Genomic DNA, 18,149 nt, shown 5'->3' with positions numbered 1-18,149 from the left:
TAAGGCCTTTAAAAAATTTGTGGGACACTGCACTGCGCCAGCAGCTGGTGATATAATTAAATGAATGAATAAAGTATCTCAGTTCTTTAAGGCAGTTGTGGCCAAACCGTGGCCTCTGGGTCTTTGGATATTTTACTTTTGTCAATGGCTGGGAAAAAAGCTGCAAGCGTAGTTATTTTGTGACAGGTGAAAACTGTGAAATTGAAATTGTCCATAAAGTTTTATTGTAACAGTCATGCCCATTCGTTTATATCATCTATGATTTTCACAATAGTTGAGCAGTTGCCACAGAGAATGTGGCCCATTGATTCCGAAATATTTACCATCTGGCCCTATACAGAATTTGCTGACCCTTGCTGTAGAGCAATCACTATCCAGCCCTCATATTACATATATTCACCGAGTGACCATCATAGTTGGCATCTTCCATATTTTTTTTTTCGGTTGTTCCAATCTTAGCACCTTTTGAATGATTTTAGCGTTGCCTGCTGTACTTCCACTTACGTAAGTTTGAGTTAGGTTAGACAAAGACGTGGCTAAGCCAAGAAAAGTAACAAAGCAGCGGCCTCTTGTGGCCAATGTAAGCATTATTTAGATACTTTGGTTAACAGGTTATAGTGAAAACCTAGGCATAGATCGTCTGCGCTCAGGGTTGGGGATTGTAGATTATTTTGAAATATCTAGGATATTCTGCAATTTATCTCCTGCCTCTTATCACAGTTATAACCTGCATAGTGAAACACACTTGTCTAAGTTAGCTGAGTTAAAAATAATGCAAAAAGGAGACAATAGAATTACGTCTAATTGAATTACTCTTCCTAAGAATTTTTAAAGCCTGGGAAAAAGCAGAACTTTAAAGAAAGACACTGATTAACATGTAGAATATTTTAGTGTTAGAAAAACTTGCTGGCATCCTTGTATTTTTGTCATGAAAAACAGATGCAGCCTAGTAGGAATCAGAAATTTGGATTCTTGTCCTACCTACCCTAAAAACAGGTCCTGATCACGGCAAGAGCATTTTTCCTCTTGTGCTTCACTTAATCCCTTGTAAAATGAAGGTGCTGAACAAATCTCAAAAGAACTTTATACCTTAGATCAAATTTCATATCTATTTAGAACAGATTTATAAAATTTTCCCACAGACCTTCAGTTTAGGTCATTTGCTGAGGTCACTTGGCTGCCAAGTGGCAAAGCCATGACTCAAATGTAGGCGTCACTCTAAAGCTTTTGCCGATGACCCTTGACACTGTAATACTATCTATATCATTGCCTTATCAGGGCAATTAATTCCTCACCTTGAGAGGGGAGAAGGGCCATTTCCTGATGACCAGTATTTTGGAAAACTGCTGTTCCCAGTAGCTAAAAATTTTTAAAGAAGAGATTAGAAATTGGATTACACTGGATCCTTACTTAGATACAACTAATACACTACTCTTGTGTACAGTATTTGCTACTCTTCTTTAAAAGAGGGATTCAGGTCCAAGGCAAGAGAAAAGTTTTTAATAAACTTTTATTTTACATTTAAGATAAAGCATATACACAATTGAATGTGGAAATAAATTACTAGAAATGCTTTGGAAACCTTTCCATTTCCCCCTCAAACTCACTTTTTTTTTAAGCTCATAAGTCTTTTTACTTGATTTTAAGAAACATGGCAACTATAATACTAAGAAAGAACTACAGCTTTGTACAGAAACATATAGCCTTGTCTGACTGTAAGGTTTAGTTGGTGTTTTAATAACAACAAAAAAGCACACAAGACACAAACACTCTTCAACAGCTTTACTCAAACAGTTCGCTCGAGGAGAAAAAGGCACAGATTTAAGGGATGACAATGATCATTAAGAATGTAGTAAATGGGGACTCAGTCAAAAACTGACACTTTACGAATTAAGTCAAGAAAAACAAAAATGAAGTCTTTCAAATTATCTCTCTTCATTAAAGTGAATTTTTAAATTATAAACATATGATATAAAGTTGGTACTTTGGGAAGTGTCTTTGTGTATTTCCTTTATGTACAAATCTTTGTACACAATTTCAAAGTCCCTTATATATTTCCTATATAGCAAACTGAGCCAGAACCTCCCAACTGCATGCCTCAAGTCCCTGTGGAGCACTCTGGCAGCTGGATGGCCCTAGCTGCTTTCTGACAAAATAGATGGAAAGGAGGAGGGACCAATTAAATGTAGTCATCTTCAACTGGCTCTCCATTGACATCACAATAGTGGATAAAAATGGCCACTACTCGCTGAAATACACCTTTCTTCATCTGACGCATCTCTGAAATTTCCTCTCCTATTGTTTCCATACAGATGTCTGCAGACAGCTGTCCTTTCCTTCTAGGAGCATAGATAGTGCCTTAGAAATTAGAAATAAAAGGAGAGATATATATGATAATCAGAAATCCTTTAGAAAATCATCGATAAGCTGGTCCATAGATATTCCCATATACTGTACTATAATGTAACTGATATATGAATAGCTCATGGAATGGGTCACCACCAGTTTACTCTTATGTTTGATGCCTAAGACAGCATACACGCTAAAGGCCCAAGGTAAAAAACACTGCACCAAAGGTAAGTCAGTCACATGTACGTGCACTTCATAAAATCCATTTCCTCATAAAGTATTTTTTTTTTAAAAAAGTTTGGTTAGCATTCAAAGTATGCTACCACTTAGAGAAACTATATTCAAAAATTGCTCCCCAAATTTCTACATCTAAATTCTAAGTTACCACGATAAGCAGCTCATTAACTAGCAGGAGAATAATACAATTGGAACAATTTTGAAACAATATAGTTGAACAGTTATTCAATAAATAATAAGATTACAAATATTTAGGTAATACAAAAATCTTGTAGGAAAAACTATCTAAAGGAATCCTTTCTACCAGTCCTTATATATCCTTAATAAGTCCACTGAACATCTATTGTACAAATAAAGAACTGCTTTGGAGTAAATAAAAAATATTTATATGGGAAACCATTTAACACTGCACTGCTCCTAACTCACAAAAATATATTGAGTATGTAACACAGTAGGATATACTTAAACCAGAAACTAGACGTCAGGACAGGTCATAATTACTTTCTTCATCATCTTCAAAGTCGTATCGAGCGAAGCTGTTGGGCTCTGCTGCTCGTAACGACCTCAGCCAAGGGAAATCAGAAATCATGGAATACGGAGCTCCATCCACAACACCTAAAAGAAGACAACAGTAACATTGTTACTAGCGTGGAAGTGCTGACAGAGCCAAATTCTGTAGTATTTTGTAAGCAAAATGTAAAATATAAAATAAAGAGAGTTAGGTGTCCCCAAATCATTCCCAGCCACCAAACTACAGTAATTTGTAATTTTTGTTTACGTTTTATGTTTCATCACTGCTTCTGATTGTCTGAGAAAGAGTAAAGACTCATAGAGGCAAACCAATATTCATCTGGTTCCTGCTTCTTGCAGATATTGAAATCAACTGTATTTTGAAAAACTGTAAGACTCCCATTCATATCTTCCCTAAGGCATGTCCTGTCATCTAGCTAATAGCTATTTAACTGTTTGTTTTTTTAAAAAGTACAATTTTCTACATTTGGGTTACTGTTGCTGTAAGCCCAAATCAGTTTGACTAATTGATGGATAACTCATTGATTTGTGAATAAGACAGGGCCATGTTATGTTTCCCAGGCTGATCTTGAGCTCCTGGGCTCAAGTCATCCTCCCACCTTGGCATAACAGGGGTGAGCTATCACACAGGCTATTTAACTTTCTAAATGTTTGTAAATACTCACCTTCTAAAGTATAGATTTCTCTCCCCCAGGGGTACTTGGGGTACTTCTTTAAGTCTTCTTCACTTCGAGTGGCTTCAGGGAAGAATTCATATTTAATGAGCTCTCTGGAGGCAACAGGAAAAATTAAGTAAAAATTACAAAACTGGAAATAATATTAGAGTGTCGAGTGGGAAGGAAACATCAAAACTGTTTTGGACACAGATTCTACTGAACATCTCAAACAAAACATTAAATATCTAACAGAAGTAGGATATACTCAAACTAGAGAATCCAAGTGTAGACAGGTTAAAACTACTTTCTTCTATCTTCAAAATCATATAAGGGAAAGAAAGTCACTCTCTAAGCATACATCTTCTACACAAAAGGTGCTTAATGCAACATTCACATAATATATACATAAAAGTCACATTTTCTGAAGATGTAAAATAGCAGTCTTAAGATCTTCTTCATTTTGAGCTCTTTTTCATGCCCCAAGGCTAAACAATGTTGCATGTATATGTACATGTACAATCTGTCCTTGTAGTTTTTATCTGAGTTTTAAAGATCACAAATATATATATATATATATATAGGCCTTTTTAGTTTTAAGTCCTTGTTTCCCTCAGTTTTTCACTTATGTTAACTTCAGGAAAAGCTTGTTAGAAAAGCTTAGATGGAATCATTTAAAAGAAAGAAAAATTGGGATTTGCTTCTGGGAGTCCGTGCTATGAGAAATGGCTGAAAAGGCATTTAGGGACCACAGAATTACTTACTGATTGATGTTTGCTATAGTGTCCATCCAACTGCGAATTCGCACCTTATTTCGGACATTGGGAGGGTTACTGAATTCATGAATAATACAGATGTGATAGGGGTAGGGACCACTAAACAGCTTCTGCTCCAAAGTTAGAGTGTCCACCTGTGGAAGATATCATAAAGAGGTGTCTGAACAAACACCTTAGAAATCTCTCTCCTACAGCTTGAACAATCTTTCTATGGACCTTCTAGTTTGGAATCTCTGGCTGATTTGAAAAATCAAATAGTCACATTCAGACCTGAAAACCGTTTGTCATGCTGGGAATAATTTTGCAAACTCTTCTGTCTGGGGAATTAGACAATTTATATCCCATTGTTATATGTAAGTACCTAGTAAACTGGAGAATCCTGATTGAGGTAAATGATCTCAGTCAATGCAGAATCCACTTCTAGGTATGTCCTTTATAGTGTAAATATTGACTGCATTATAGAACTGTGAATGTGTTGTAACATATACCCTATTCAAATGGGACTGCTGCCTAGTATTTAAGACAGAATGCATTTTCTTGTCTTCCAGGAGCCTTTGATAACATTGCTTTCTTCTCATGGAATGTTCCTCCCCATCTCTAGTCATGAAATCCCACTCTGCCATCTCAGTGGCCTATATGTTTATCTCCTTTTTGGGAAGGCACACTCCTTGAGGGAAGAATCACGTGTTGTGTATTTTTTTGCACCTAGCAAATTGTGAGTTTTGAGATACTTGAGAGTATGTTCAAATGGCTCTTTTGAGACCAGGTTTACATACTGATTACAAGGGGCATTTAAAATTTCCTTTAAACCCTCTTTTGGCATTAAGTACAGATAACACTTTATTTTTTTCTCCTTGAGATACAGTCTCGTTCTGTTACCCAGGCTGGAATGCAGTGGCACAATCTTGGCTCACTGCGACCTACACCTCCTGGGTTCAAGTCATTCTGCTACCTAAGCCTCCCGAGTAGCTGGGATTACAGGTGCATGCCACCATGCCCGGCTAATTTTTGTATTTTTAGTAGAGACAGGGTTTCACCATCCTGGCCAGGCTGGTCTCAAACTCCTGACCTCATGATCCATCCACCTTGGCCTCCCAAAGTGCTAAGATTAAGGCATGAGCCACCCTGTCCGGCTCTATATACTCTTAATAAAATGACAATGACAATAATAGTAATTATCATATGATGGCTTATTAGACATTAGCAACTGTTCCAGAATTTCACAGATATTAAATATCACAATAATCCTGGGTATATCATTATTATTCTAATTTTACAAATGAGGAAACTAAGACATAGAAGTCATACAATATACTACGAATTAGAGAGCCAGAATTTTAATCAGGCAGTCTGAACCAGCGTCTGTCCTCTTAACCACAGGTAGCTTTTAAATAAGTATAAAAACCTGTTGAATAACAACTCCCTGTATCATATATAACTTGTAAAAACTTATAAAATATCATCACTGTAGGTTGGGCAAGTGAGTGAATGCCAAATCAAAAAAAAAAAAAAAAAATCACAGTATGTATGTCATTGGAAAAGAGCAGAGCTCATTACCTGCTGCATTGGGCGTAGGTATATGATGCGGTTTCTCTCGGGTGGCATTCTTAGTATCTGGTCTAGTACCTGATCCATGTTCAGTTTCTTGCACTGTGCATAGTCAAATCGATTTACAATTGGTGCATTTTCTACTTTTAAATGTTTTAGTACCCTGCACCTGGTAGCTAAAAAAATGAAAACAGTGGTAAGCTCTATAAATAGTTTATACAAAATATTAAAACAATATATACTCCACATGGAATCATTTTTGGAGGGTTGGCCTAATTTTTGTTAGCACAAAATACTGCAGTAATAAACATCTTTAACATAGGTCAAACAGTATCATGAAGTACAAATGACATTTAACAAAAGAATATGAAAAAGTGGTTCTGTTCAATTCAAAAGAAGGTAGAAGGTACATTAAAGTGACTTTTTCTAAGGATTTACTATCAAGAAAACCAAGTCCCAGAAAATGACTTGCTCTGACAGGAATTGTTTAGGACATATTTGTTTAAAAAAAAAAATGAGTATTGTACAGTTTTATGGTGAACAGTCAGACCTGGAATAATTCACCTATGTTACTTACATTCACTCTTGGGAATGAGCAGAGTTGGATTTTAATTCCTCTTACAAATATAAAAGTAGAAACTTGAAAAGAAAAAAAGACCCAGAAACGTATTTGGATACTTTGGTCTAAAGCTCTTCAGTCCAATATAGTAGCCACTAGCCACCTATAACTATTTAAAAATTTAAGTTATGATAAAATTAACAATTCAATTCCTCATGCTCTAGCCACAGCTGAAGTGTTCAGTAGTCACGTGTGGCTAGTGGTTACCATCATACTGAACAGTGTAGACACAGAACATTAAAGTTCTATTGAAAATGTTGGTCTAAAACATGATTAGTTTTCCTGTTAAACATATAAAACATGAAGTCAGAGAAAAGTTATTTTGATATAATAAACACATTTAACTGCACTAGTATACCAACTTCAAAAAAATATTTACTTCTCTTTTCTAATCTCAAATTTCAACCTGGTCCAATTTTCACTGCATGTTTCAACCAGGACCAATTTGAGAAAGAGGACCAAATGGAAAAGATAAAACCACAAGCTGATTTGTGTGATCTTTCTGACATTTCGTAGAGACATCTCCTGTAACATCTTTGACCCAAATATCATCATTGTCCGGAGCCATCTAGTGTAACTAACTTGATGTTTAAACAATGAGCAAGACTCCTGCTTCTCACGTTCATTTTCTCCGTCTGTGACGTGATGAAGGGGAACTGGTACTGAGGACAGTAACAGAGGAAAGGAGGAGTGGTCTAGATGACAATAAGGATCCAATGGTTCTTAGGTACAAAATCAGACATGGCTAAGGTCAGTTCTAATCTCATTTAACCATCTCATCTGTCGTTAACTTAGCCACTACCTATGGACTAAGCTAAGATGCTCTCCCATGATAAGCTGAGCTAAACAATTTGCTTTAAAGGGAGAGGGCTGGGCCTGAGGCCATGTGATCCATCATTAGGTTACAGAAGGTACTGGAAAAGTAAAAAACAAACAAACAAATAAAAACCAGTCAGATTCTCGGAGAGTTCAGAATAGAGAAAGGAATGGAATGAGATGCCAGTTGGCGGAATCTGAAGATTGAGTTTTACATTCTCAGAGCTCAAAGGGTGGAGATGCTGACAGAATGAAAGTTCTTTCGGTTCTACTGTAAGGCTACCCCTACTGTTATGATCTCTGAGCTTTTGAAGAGCCTGTGTTTTCTATTGTAGAAGGAAACTCCAATAGGAGATAGTGATTTATTAGATGTTTTAGGACCAAAGACCTCATTGGCTGAGATAGAGAAAAGTACTATTTCTTCAGAGTAAACAGTAGTATGTGGGGTCCCCAAGGTCTGAACTCCTATAGAATTCAGAGGAGAGGTAGTACTTGATCTCAGTTTCATCTCTCCTTTCTTGGATTCTCCTTAGTTTATGACAAAATGTTTGGTAAGTATCTTTTAATAAGATTTCTTTGTTTACCACTAATATGGTAGGAGATGTAAAACGAAACAAAAAAAACTTCTTAATATTTTATGCAATATAGGTTGACTAACCTTTATCTGAAATCGCTGGGACTAGAAGTGTTGTGGATTTCATATTTTTCATCAAATTTTGGAATATTTGCATTATATACTTCTTTTAATAAAAAAATCTGAAATCTGAAATGTTGCTCCAATGAACATTTTCTTTGAACATCATGTTAGTGCTCAAAAAGTTCTCAATTTTAAAGCACTTAGGATTTTCAATTTAGAGAAGCTCAGCCTGTACTAACACAATACAAATTAACATTACTAGGCATTTACTAGAGGTCAGACCCTGTACTGTGTGTGTGGGTGTATGCATATATAATGTATATATACATTACATATACATTATTTCTTCATTTTATTGCAGTTTATTATGCTTTGCAGATACTGCACTGTTTACAAAAGGTCTGTGGCAACCATGAATCGAGCGTGTATTGGTGCCATTTTTTAGTAAATATGTGCTCACTATTGGTAAGCATGTGTTCACTTTAAGTCTTTGTGTTACATTTTAATAACTCTTGCAATATTTCAACTTATTCACTATTATTTTCTCCATTATGGTGGTCTGGGATTAATGATGTCTGATGTTACTATTTTAATTGTGGTGTATCACCAACTGCATCAATACAAGTGAACTTAATAAATGTGTGTGTCCTGACTGCTCCCCCAACAGGCTATTCCTGTCTCTCTCCCTTTCCTCAGGTCTCCCTACCCACAAGATATAATGATATTGAAATTAAGCCAATTAATAACTCTACAATGGTCTCTCAGTGTTCAAGTAAAAGGAAGAGTCACATATCTCACTTCAGATAAAAAGACAGCAATGATTAAGCTGGGTGAGGAAGTCATGATGAAAGCTGAGACAGGCCAAAAGCTAGGTCTCTTGCACCAGTTAGCCAAGTTGTGAACACCAAGGAAGAGTTCTTGAAAGAAATTAAAAGTGCTATTCCAGTGAACACACCAATGATAAGAAAGCAAACCAGCCTTACTGCTGATATGGAGAAAGTCTGAGTGGTCTAGAAAGATCAAACCAGCCATAACAATCCCTTAAGCCAAAGCCTAGCACAGGGCAAGGCTCTCAACAAGGCAAGACTCTCCACCAGCAAAAAGACTACAACTCACTAAAGGTTCAGGTGATTGTCAGCATCTAATAAAGTGTTTTTATTTTATTTTTTATTGTTTTTTGAGATAGAGTCTTGCTCTGCTGCCTAGGCTAGAGTGCTGTGGTGTAATCTTGGCTCACTGCAACCTCTGCCTCCTGTGTTCAAGAGATTCTCCTGCCTCAGCCTCCCAAGTAGCTGGGATTACAGGTATGAGCCACCACACCTGGTAATTTTTATATTTTTAGTAGAGGCAGGGTTTCATGATGTTGGCCATGTTGGTTTCAAACTTCTGGTCTCAGGTGATCCGCCTGCCACAACCTCCCAAAGTGCTGGGATTACAGGCGTTGAGTCACTGCGCCTGGCCAATCAAGTGTTTTTAAATTAAGGCATGTACATTTTTAAAAAAATACAATGCTACTTCACATTTAATAACAGACTATAATGTAAACATAATTTTTATATGTGCTGAAAAATAAAAAAAATCATACAATTCGCTTTATTGTGATATTCCTTTTATCATGGTGGTCGAGAACCAAACCTACAGTGTCTCTGAGGCATGCCTGTGTACAGACACATAGACAAACATATCAATCACTGCATTTAACTTTCACAAATGCTTTATGAGTTAAGCATAATTATGCAGTTTACAGATTGAAAAAAATGAAGACAGAAAATTATATAACTTGCCCAAGGCAAGGAAATAAGTCAGATCTTCATAATTTTGCATGGATATCTAAAATATAATTTTGAATAAGAAAGGAAAAAATAATAGATCAATTACAGGATACACTATGTAACTAAAACTTTAAGAAATCACAAAAACTAATACCCTAATGTTTGAGACAGACACGTTTATAAATAAAGACATAAAAGGTACACTGGGAAGATATATATTTAATATACGAGTATGGATGTTGGGAGCAGATAAGATTAACAATGAGACTCGCATGAGACTAAAAAGCAAAAGGGGCTTGGATTAATAATATGCCATGAAGTCAAGATAAAAATAATCATCTCAATCAAATACAGAGCAGCTAGTTATACACTGGAGGCTCAGTTGGCACTTCCCTCTAAAAACATGTCTAAGTCACAGAGCTAGTAAATGACCAAGCCAGCAATGAACTGAAGTCTATCTAACTCTAAAGTCTATACAGGTTGTTATTTATTCTGCTAGATCAGGCAGCAATTATCTTTTGGAGACAGGCTATTTTAAAAGGTGAACCAAGTTTCTATACATGGATGCTCAGAAATACCACGCAGTAATAATTTGAGAGCTAGAACAAAGATGGAACTAAAGATAACCCAATACAATGTTTCCTTTAAGAAAATAAGACAGTAATGTCATTACAGTATTTATGAGTTCTTAATTCTTTTAGCTCATCAATGATGTTCTTGTATAATATGGGCCCAAATACATACCATGAATGAACATCATCTTGGGACAGTCTTTTAGCACTAGATCTGTGATTCCACAATTGGTCATAGTGACTCCAACAAGATTCTTGGATTTTAATACAAGAACCTACAAGGAGAAAAATTAGAAACTATAAAGGTAGAAACTTTAGTTTCTGTGCATTATTTAGGAACTGGGCTAGACTGTGATAAAGGCAAGTGAGGGTTTTTTCTCTACCTGCACATGGTCATCCTCAATCACAGGATCACTGGTACTGGTGGATTTATCTGCTGTCCGCTTCCGTTTCATGGCATGACGTGGCTTTGTTTTGGCAACTTCTAAAAAAGGCAAAAAAAGAAAATCCAAATTTTAGCCTTGCTTTCTTTTCCTCAAGCACATTCAATCACACCCACACACACACACACACATATATATATATATAAACACCATCAAGGCAATTCCCAAATCTACAATTTGCTTCCTAATGGAATACAGTTAGATTGGTATTTCCAATGGACTGTTTCAAAACAGGATCACCCTCCATTACTTCAAACATATCTACATCAAACATAACAACTCTTCTCATACCTAGGTCATCCTAATAATCTAATAAACATTTCTACTTCTAGTCTCTCTAATTCCCACCCTAAATACTACTGATGAATTGAAAGCCTATCTTTCTTACTAAAAAACTTTTAAATTATTGACTGCAACTTAGTGAATGTTTCAATGCTTGACATTTACAGCTATGCATCAGCTCTGCCCATTCTCCACAGCATACCCTGGTCACATCTCCTACTGCCAGTGTCTCTGAAGTCATCAATCATTCTAGCTCCTTCTACCCAGAAGATCTTTTCTGACCTAACTCTTTAAAATACCACCCATCTGTGAAAGGTCCAACTCAAATACTTAGTTCTAACAAAGCACCCTGAATCCCCAGACATCATATACTGTTCTATAGTTCCCTTTATACTTGTTTTGTCTATTTAAATAAAAGGTCATTAAAGGCAACAACACTCTCTTAATTCATCTTTGTTTCAATGTCAGTCACTAGCAAAGAGATAAAATGGATGTTTATTAATTGAACTGCCACTCAACATATTTACAGGATGAATGAATGCATCACAGGTAAAACAGCATAACAAATATTTCCTGAGCACTTACTGTGTGTCAGGCACTGTTCTAAGGGTTTTACTTGTATTAACTCATTTAACCCTTATAATGGCTCTAAGATGGATTTATTGTTCTCCCTGTTTTATATATTAGGAAAGTGAAGCATGGGAAGGTAAAAGAACTTGCCACAGTGTTAAATGGGAACCAGAAGTCAATCTAGCACCAGTCACTAAGCCAGAAAACCTACAATCTTTCATTTGTCAAACCCTGGTTAACAAGGCCCTAACTTATTTACTAGTATTGTTCTGAAGCAATATACTTCGAAATAAGCAAATATTGTCCTTAATTTAAAAACAAATGCTAAATTCATAGCTAAACTTAAGCACATATATATTCTAAAAAAATAAATTATTGTCCTTGTTTATAATACTTTTTTTTTTTTTTTTGAAACGGAGTTTCGCTCTTGTTACCCAGGCTGGAGTGCAATGGCGCGATCTCGGCTCACCGCAACTTCTGCCTCCTGGGTTCAGGTGATTCTCCTGCCTCAGCCTCCCAAGTAGCTGGGATTACAGGCACGCGCCACCATGCCCAGCTAATTTTTTGTATTTTTAGTAGAGACGGGGTTTCACTATGTTGACCAGGATGGTCTCGATCTCTTGACCTCGTGATCTACCCGCCTCGGCCTCCCAGAGTGCTGGGATTACAGGCGTGAGCCACTGTGCCTGGCCCCTGTTTATGATACTTAATCTTACTGTAGCAGAGCATGCATTGAATGAATTAAATACAACTGACTTTTATGAATTAAACCACTACCATACTGCTTTTTTAGATAGTACTGCTAATTATAAACATTCCACTTGGTAATTCTGTAATCTCAAACATGAAAGATCACAAAGAAAGACAAGGAAATGATAACAAATACTGCAAATTCCCAAAGGCTTGGGCTTAGATGGGAACTTTAGAGATTTAGTCTATGTGATTTTTTTACACACCAAAATCCTTTTTCCACCATTTGAAATCTTTAAGGGAGCCCAAGAGCTCTATCCATCAAACGTCCTCCAACGACCCTGAAACTAAGCAAAATTCTGGGGTTCCAAAAAAAAAAAAAAAAGAAACATGAAGACTACTGACCACACAACACGATGTAGGTCTCCTCCCACAGTATCCTGAAGGAACTTCATGCAAAATCAAATAATCTTTACTAACATGGAACCTTCTAAAGACAGCACATTTCACCTGATAGCCAAAATTCACAATCCTTTTAACAACTTCTAATGAGTCCTAGTTCCCTCTTCCAGTACCACAAAAATGAAAATGAAAAAACAAAAAGCAAGTCTGTTTCCACTACTCCCTGACACTGTTCTAATAAGGATCATCTCTTAGCAATCTCCTTTCATGATCAGATTTTCAAATGTCTCACGTTCCTGAATTGTTCTCTCCCCTCCTCCTTAATTTATCAGAGAATGGGGTTCAAAATAAAGTTTCCTGCTCTCCAGGGTACCCAAACTGGTAGTTTACATTTTCTAAGAAAAGTTATAAAATGAACTTTACACATACATGAGCTTGAACTCAAACATTTCTGATACATAAGGAAAAAAGTTTGTGTGTTTGTTATTCTTTAACGCCTCCCTCCTAGTTTAGAGACAATTAATTTTGTTTAGAAACAATTTTTAGAATTTAAAACATCCACTATTATCAACAATAGCTCATATGATGATTTCTATACTTATTATGTTCATAGTTACTAAGCCCCATACCAAGTGTAAGACATGGTGCTAAAGGATAGAAATATACTAGTGAAAAAGCAGAGACTGCCCCTGTCCTCATGGAGCTCATAGTCTACTGGAAAGGCAGACAGTAAAACAATAAATTACAACAGAGTGTGGTTCACATTAATGCTGAAGAAGCTACAGAAAGAGAGAAAGGCAGATCAATGCAGTCTTGGGGTTATTCTTTGACAATCCAATTACTTATTTCTCTAATATTTACTTTATAAATTGTTATAAAGTGAGGATTAAAAGCAACTTACAGGTATTTATTCCCAAAATGTAAATTCACTAAACAATTATATTAGTTTCTAAAGTGGCTTTAATACTCCACAGGGCCATAAATTAAAAACAAAATAACTCAAATGTTACTTTTTTTGAACTGATTTTTAAAAATTTTTAACAATCAAGTTTCTTCCTTTATTAGTTTGGATTTTTCTCTTTAAAAAACATGCTAGACTACAAATAATTTGAGCTGGGCACAGTGGCTCATGCCCGCAATCCTAGCACTTTGGGAGGCCGAGGCGGGTGAATCACCTAAGGTCAGGAGTTCGAGACCAGCCTGGCCAACACGGCGAAACCCCATCTCTACTAAAAATACAAAACTTAGCCAGGTGTGGTGGCAGGTCCCTGTAGTCCCAGCTATTTGGGAAGCCAAGGCAGGAGAATCACTTGAATCCGGGAGGCGGAGGTTGCAGTGAGCTGAGATCGTACCACTGCACTCCAGCCTGGGTGAAAGAGTGAGACTTTGCCCCCTCCCATAAAATAACAATAATAATAATAATAATAATAAAATAATTTGTAAGCCACCCAAATAACTTCTTGTTCTTTCCAAAAGGGATTTTAATATTAAAATCAGTACTTTAATACTCCCCCCAAAAAAACTACTATTGAAAGTAAATAGACATTTTTATAAATAATATATTAACAAATGATTTACCTACTATAACCATGTTATAGACATTATAAGTCTTTACAAGTTGAAAAAAATTACATGATAAACATAATAAAAAGCACTACATGAATAATATTTTCTTTATTTTAAATTCAGAGAATGATTTAACGTAAGAAAACATTCTAGAAATGAAATAAGTCAGAATAAATAGTAAAAGGATAAGCAGAACACAAGGCAAAAAATAACATCAAAACTCCAATGGTTAAAATGAAGGCTATGTATTAAAAACAAAACAACAAAAAGCGGTAAAATTTTGTGAAGAAGACATAAGATAAATAAAACAAGAAACACAACAGTCCCTAAACAGGAAGACTCAGTGCTGTTAAGATAAATTACATTTCAGTTATCAATTGAATGCAATTCCAAATAAAAACCAAGATTTTTTGTGGAACTTGATAAAAATATTACAAAGCACATATATAAAAATAAATGGTAAATGCATGACTAGTCAAGGAAATTTTGAGAAAGAATAACAAAAGGAGACAGAACACTGGAACAGAATAGAATGCCCAGAGGTCGACCTAATATGTCTAAGAATTTAAAATAGATGATAAAAGAGCATTTCAAAATAATAGCATGAGAATGGACGTCCATAACTAATATTGAAATAAGTTGGTGACCATTTGAAATAAAAAAATAAAATTAGTCCCCACAGATTGAAATAAAATTCCAACTGAACTAAGGAACTAAACTGAAATCAATGAATAAAGGAATAAGAAGATGGGGAAGATGGGCACATTTATCTGAACCAAGTGTAGGAAAGGCCTTTCACAGCATAAAAATGAACTTATAAAGGAAAAGATGCAGATCTGACTTTGCAAATATGAAAAACCACACAACAAAAGGTGACACAGTTGGCAGATACTGTTTAATGTGCACAGATTTTCAGTTAGAGATGGTGAAAAAGTTCAGATGGTTGGTGGTGACAGCTGCATCACAAGGTGAATGTCACTGAACTGTACACTGTACACTGAATGGTAAAGTTATATTTTACCACAAATTAAAAAAAAAGATATTATCAAACATTTACAATTTAAGCTGTGAAAAGTATGTTTGCCATATGGCAGAACCACTATTTGCTAAGCATAAAAAAGTCTTCAAATAAAACTCACATATTTCAGTATGAGTTTATGCTAGGTAACTAGCACATAATTAATTAAGGTCTCAAATGTATCTCATGAAAGCTTCCTTTTGTTATGTTTAGCTCAGTATGATTCAATTAGCTCTAAGTCTACAAAAAGCAACGACTGCCTATGTTCTGAGACTGACTTTAAGATTTTAAAATGGAGGGCTACTTGAAGAAAATTAAAATATATTAGTATTTACTGTCAGGTAGTAATGAGTTAATAAAGGTTGGAAAGAGTACTTACAATAAGGTCGGAAATAGAAACGGATTTATGATTATTAAATGTGCTTACACCCACTCCAACCAATTCGTTGGCTACACATTATAAACATTAATGACATTTAATACATATGTTTTGAGTATTTTCACCAAAATAATTCAGCCAAACTATTTACTTACCTGCTTATCTCCTGGCATACCTTACTTGAAGCAAAACTAGAAAAAATTACTTAAGTACTGCAGAGACAGAGTTAGGGGTATACCCAGGAAAATGTACTGAAATGTGTTCCCCTTGCCCCAGCAACTTCAAGTCCTTGCCTTTTGGCTAAGGTTTAAAACTTTCCTAAGTTAACACTTCTCTAAGTGTAATGGTAGCAGAGTTCATCTACTGGGGCTTAGCTGTCAGTCAGTATTATATTTAGGGTAAATAAACATAGTGATATTTTTCTTTAAAGCTGAACTACTTGAGTTTTCCAGGTTGGAAATTTTATGAATTGTTTTACATTCCCACCCACCAAACCATTCCTGAAAATTAGTTCAAAATCTGCATGAACCACAAAACCCCAAAACAGAATTTAATTTGCCAACCTGGCTTTTTGTAAGAAAACTCATGAAACAAGCTCATGCCTTACCCTGCAGTTGCTAATCCTAGGAGCATTGTCATACCTGACTCAGATACCAGCAGTACATGGGACAGTCTGCTCCTGGCCCTGGTTAGGGGCCTCCGAGGGTAGTCTTCATTAGACTGCACGTCACAACTCTCAGGCTGGGAGCTCCCCCTCCTGTCCTCACCTGTAGCCCCAGAGCCACTCCCATTAGTCCTCTCATCATGTGCTGGGCCTGAAGACCCCCCTTGTGGCAGAGTCCTAAAGGAAAAGGCGGATCTCGTACCATCCGGGCCATTCACAACACAGGCTCGGCTGGTTGAAGGACGTTCCTCATCAGAACACCTGCTAGTTCTCCTTTGGGATTCCTGGGGCCTGTGACAGCAGCATCTGGGGCAGACAGAACTCTCTGCATCTCCCTCCTCCAAGGCCTCAGAGTCCTCTGACCCACCGGGGGAGCAGGCACACTGCCTGGACACATCCACTTCTGTAGGGCTAGGCTCGGAAGAGCCGCCGCTGTTCACCGTCCTTACAAAGTCAGGGCTTTGAGAAGCAGTGCTGTGTGAGCTGGAGTTTCCCACTGTGCTGGCGGTGGTGCTGCTGCAGCTGGGATAAACATCCTTGTTTTTTTTCTTTTCAGGAATATCCCTAGCTGCTTTCATATCGGCTTTGATCTGCTCACTGGTGACCTGACAGCCTTTCTCACAGCTGCTTTCCTCGAGGGGAAACTGCTTCGACTGGCCCATCTGATGGGAGTTGTACCTCTTTCGGAGTGGAGTCTTGCCTTTTCCACTTACTGCTTATAGAAAAAGAAGAACAGCCCGAGGAAAAGAAAAGATTTCAGTACAAATTTTGGACAAAACGCAAGAGTAACTTTGGAAAAGGAAATAATGTATACTAAACACTAATTTTCCTAAAGTATAACTGTGATCACATCACTGTGCTGCTAACAAATTCTCTATGGCTCCCTAGTGTCTTGAAGGCTCTCTGTGATCTGATTCCAAACCATCTTTCCATTTTGTCTCCTATATATACATTCTACATTCCAGCTCCAACTTTTCTCTTAATATCCTTGTTTTACTACCTCTGTAAAGAGAGAGAGACCATGACTTACTCATTTCTATCCCTCACAGCACCTAATACAGTACCTGGGGCACAGTAAAACTCAATGAAGATATAAAGGAATAAATAAGGTTTTGTCTGGCCAACAAAGGATTTAGTTGCTAAATTTAGAAACTGCACTGTCTGGGAAAGTTATGTTAGTCAGCTGTTCATATTACTTTTCCTAAATTTCAGTTTCCATAAAAGCTTCTTTCAACCACAGTATAAAGTTATCTGAATTTCTTAAAGGAATAAAAACTGAATAATCAGTCAATGATTAGCAAATTATTCCAAGTCCAAAGAACTAAACTTTCCAGATAACAGTACTACATAAATGTTTCAGGGTCGGTGTTAAATGTATATTGAACATTCAGATATATTAAGGAGTAAGGGTACCCAAGAAAAAATGACTGGATAATTTTTAAAAAATCCATCCCTTGCTAAAAGTGGTAAGCACATGGTTCTGAGAAACAAAAAGGGAAGGAAAGACAAGGAAGAAGTATGAACTTCAAAGTTAAGAGAAGTACAGTTTCTTGGTGAGGCACTACAGAGCGTTGTCGCCTAAATTTAAAGCAATGCAAGGGATTATAAAAAAACACTTTAGGACT

The 18,149-nt window shown here is 36.5% G+C and overlaps 1 protein-coding gene across 15 annotated transcripts in view; it reads right to left on the bottom strand.

The window, feature by feature from the left end:
* Positions 1-1,767: 1,767 nt before the first annotated feature.
* Positions 1,768-18,149, bottom strand: part of FBXO38 (F-box protein 38) — a 77,660-nt gene continuing 61,278 nt past the window's right edge. For 3 of the 15 annotated variants that reach the window (XM_035287985.3, XM_008987467.6, XM_035288019.3), the window contains exons 15-22: positions 16,502-17,239; positions 10,894-10,994; positions 10,683-10,785; positions 6,104-6,270; positions 4,535-4,680; positions 3,783-3,886; positions 3,088-3,201; positions 1,768-2,358 (exon numbers count right to left, since the gene is read on the bottom strand). In XM_035287985.3, coding sequence (XP_035143876.1) covers positions 2,180-2,358; positions 3,088-3,201; positions 3,783-3,886; positions 4,535-4,680; positions 6,104-6,270; positions 10,683-10,785; positions 10,894-10,994; positions 16,502-17,239 — 1,652 coding nt within the window. In that variant the 3' untranslated portion in view covers positions 1,768-2,179. The remainder of the gene's footprint in view (positions 2,359-3,087; positions 3,202-3,782; positions 3,887-4,534; positions 4,681-6,103; positions 6,271-10,682; positions 10,786-10,893; positions 10,995-16,501; positions 17,240-18,149) is intronic. The other 12 variants (XM_035287994.2, XM_002744345.7, XM_078365765.1 and 9 more) reach the window with 5 other exon arrangements.

The sequence above is a fragment of the Callithrix jacchus genome, chromosome 2 (genome assembly GCF_049354715.1).
Source record: "Callithrix jacchus isolate 240 chromosome 2, calJac240_pri, whole genome shotgun sequence".
NCBI classification, from domain to species: domain Eukaryota; kingdom Metazoa; phylum Chordata; class Mammalia; order Primates; family Cebidae; genus Callithrix; species Callithrix jacchus.
Note: the sequence above shows the minus strand (reverse complement) of the source record. Positions and strands in the feature narration are given on the sequence as shown.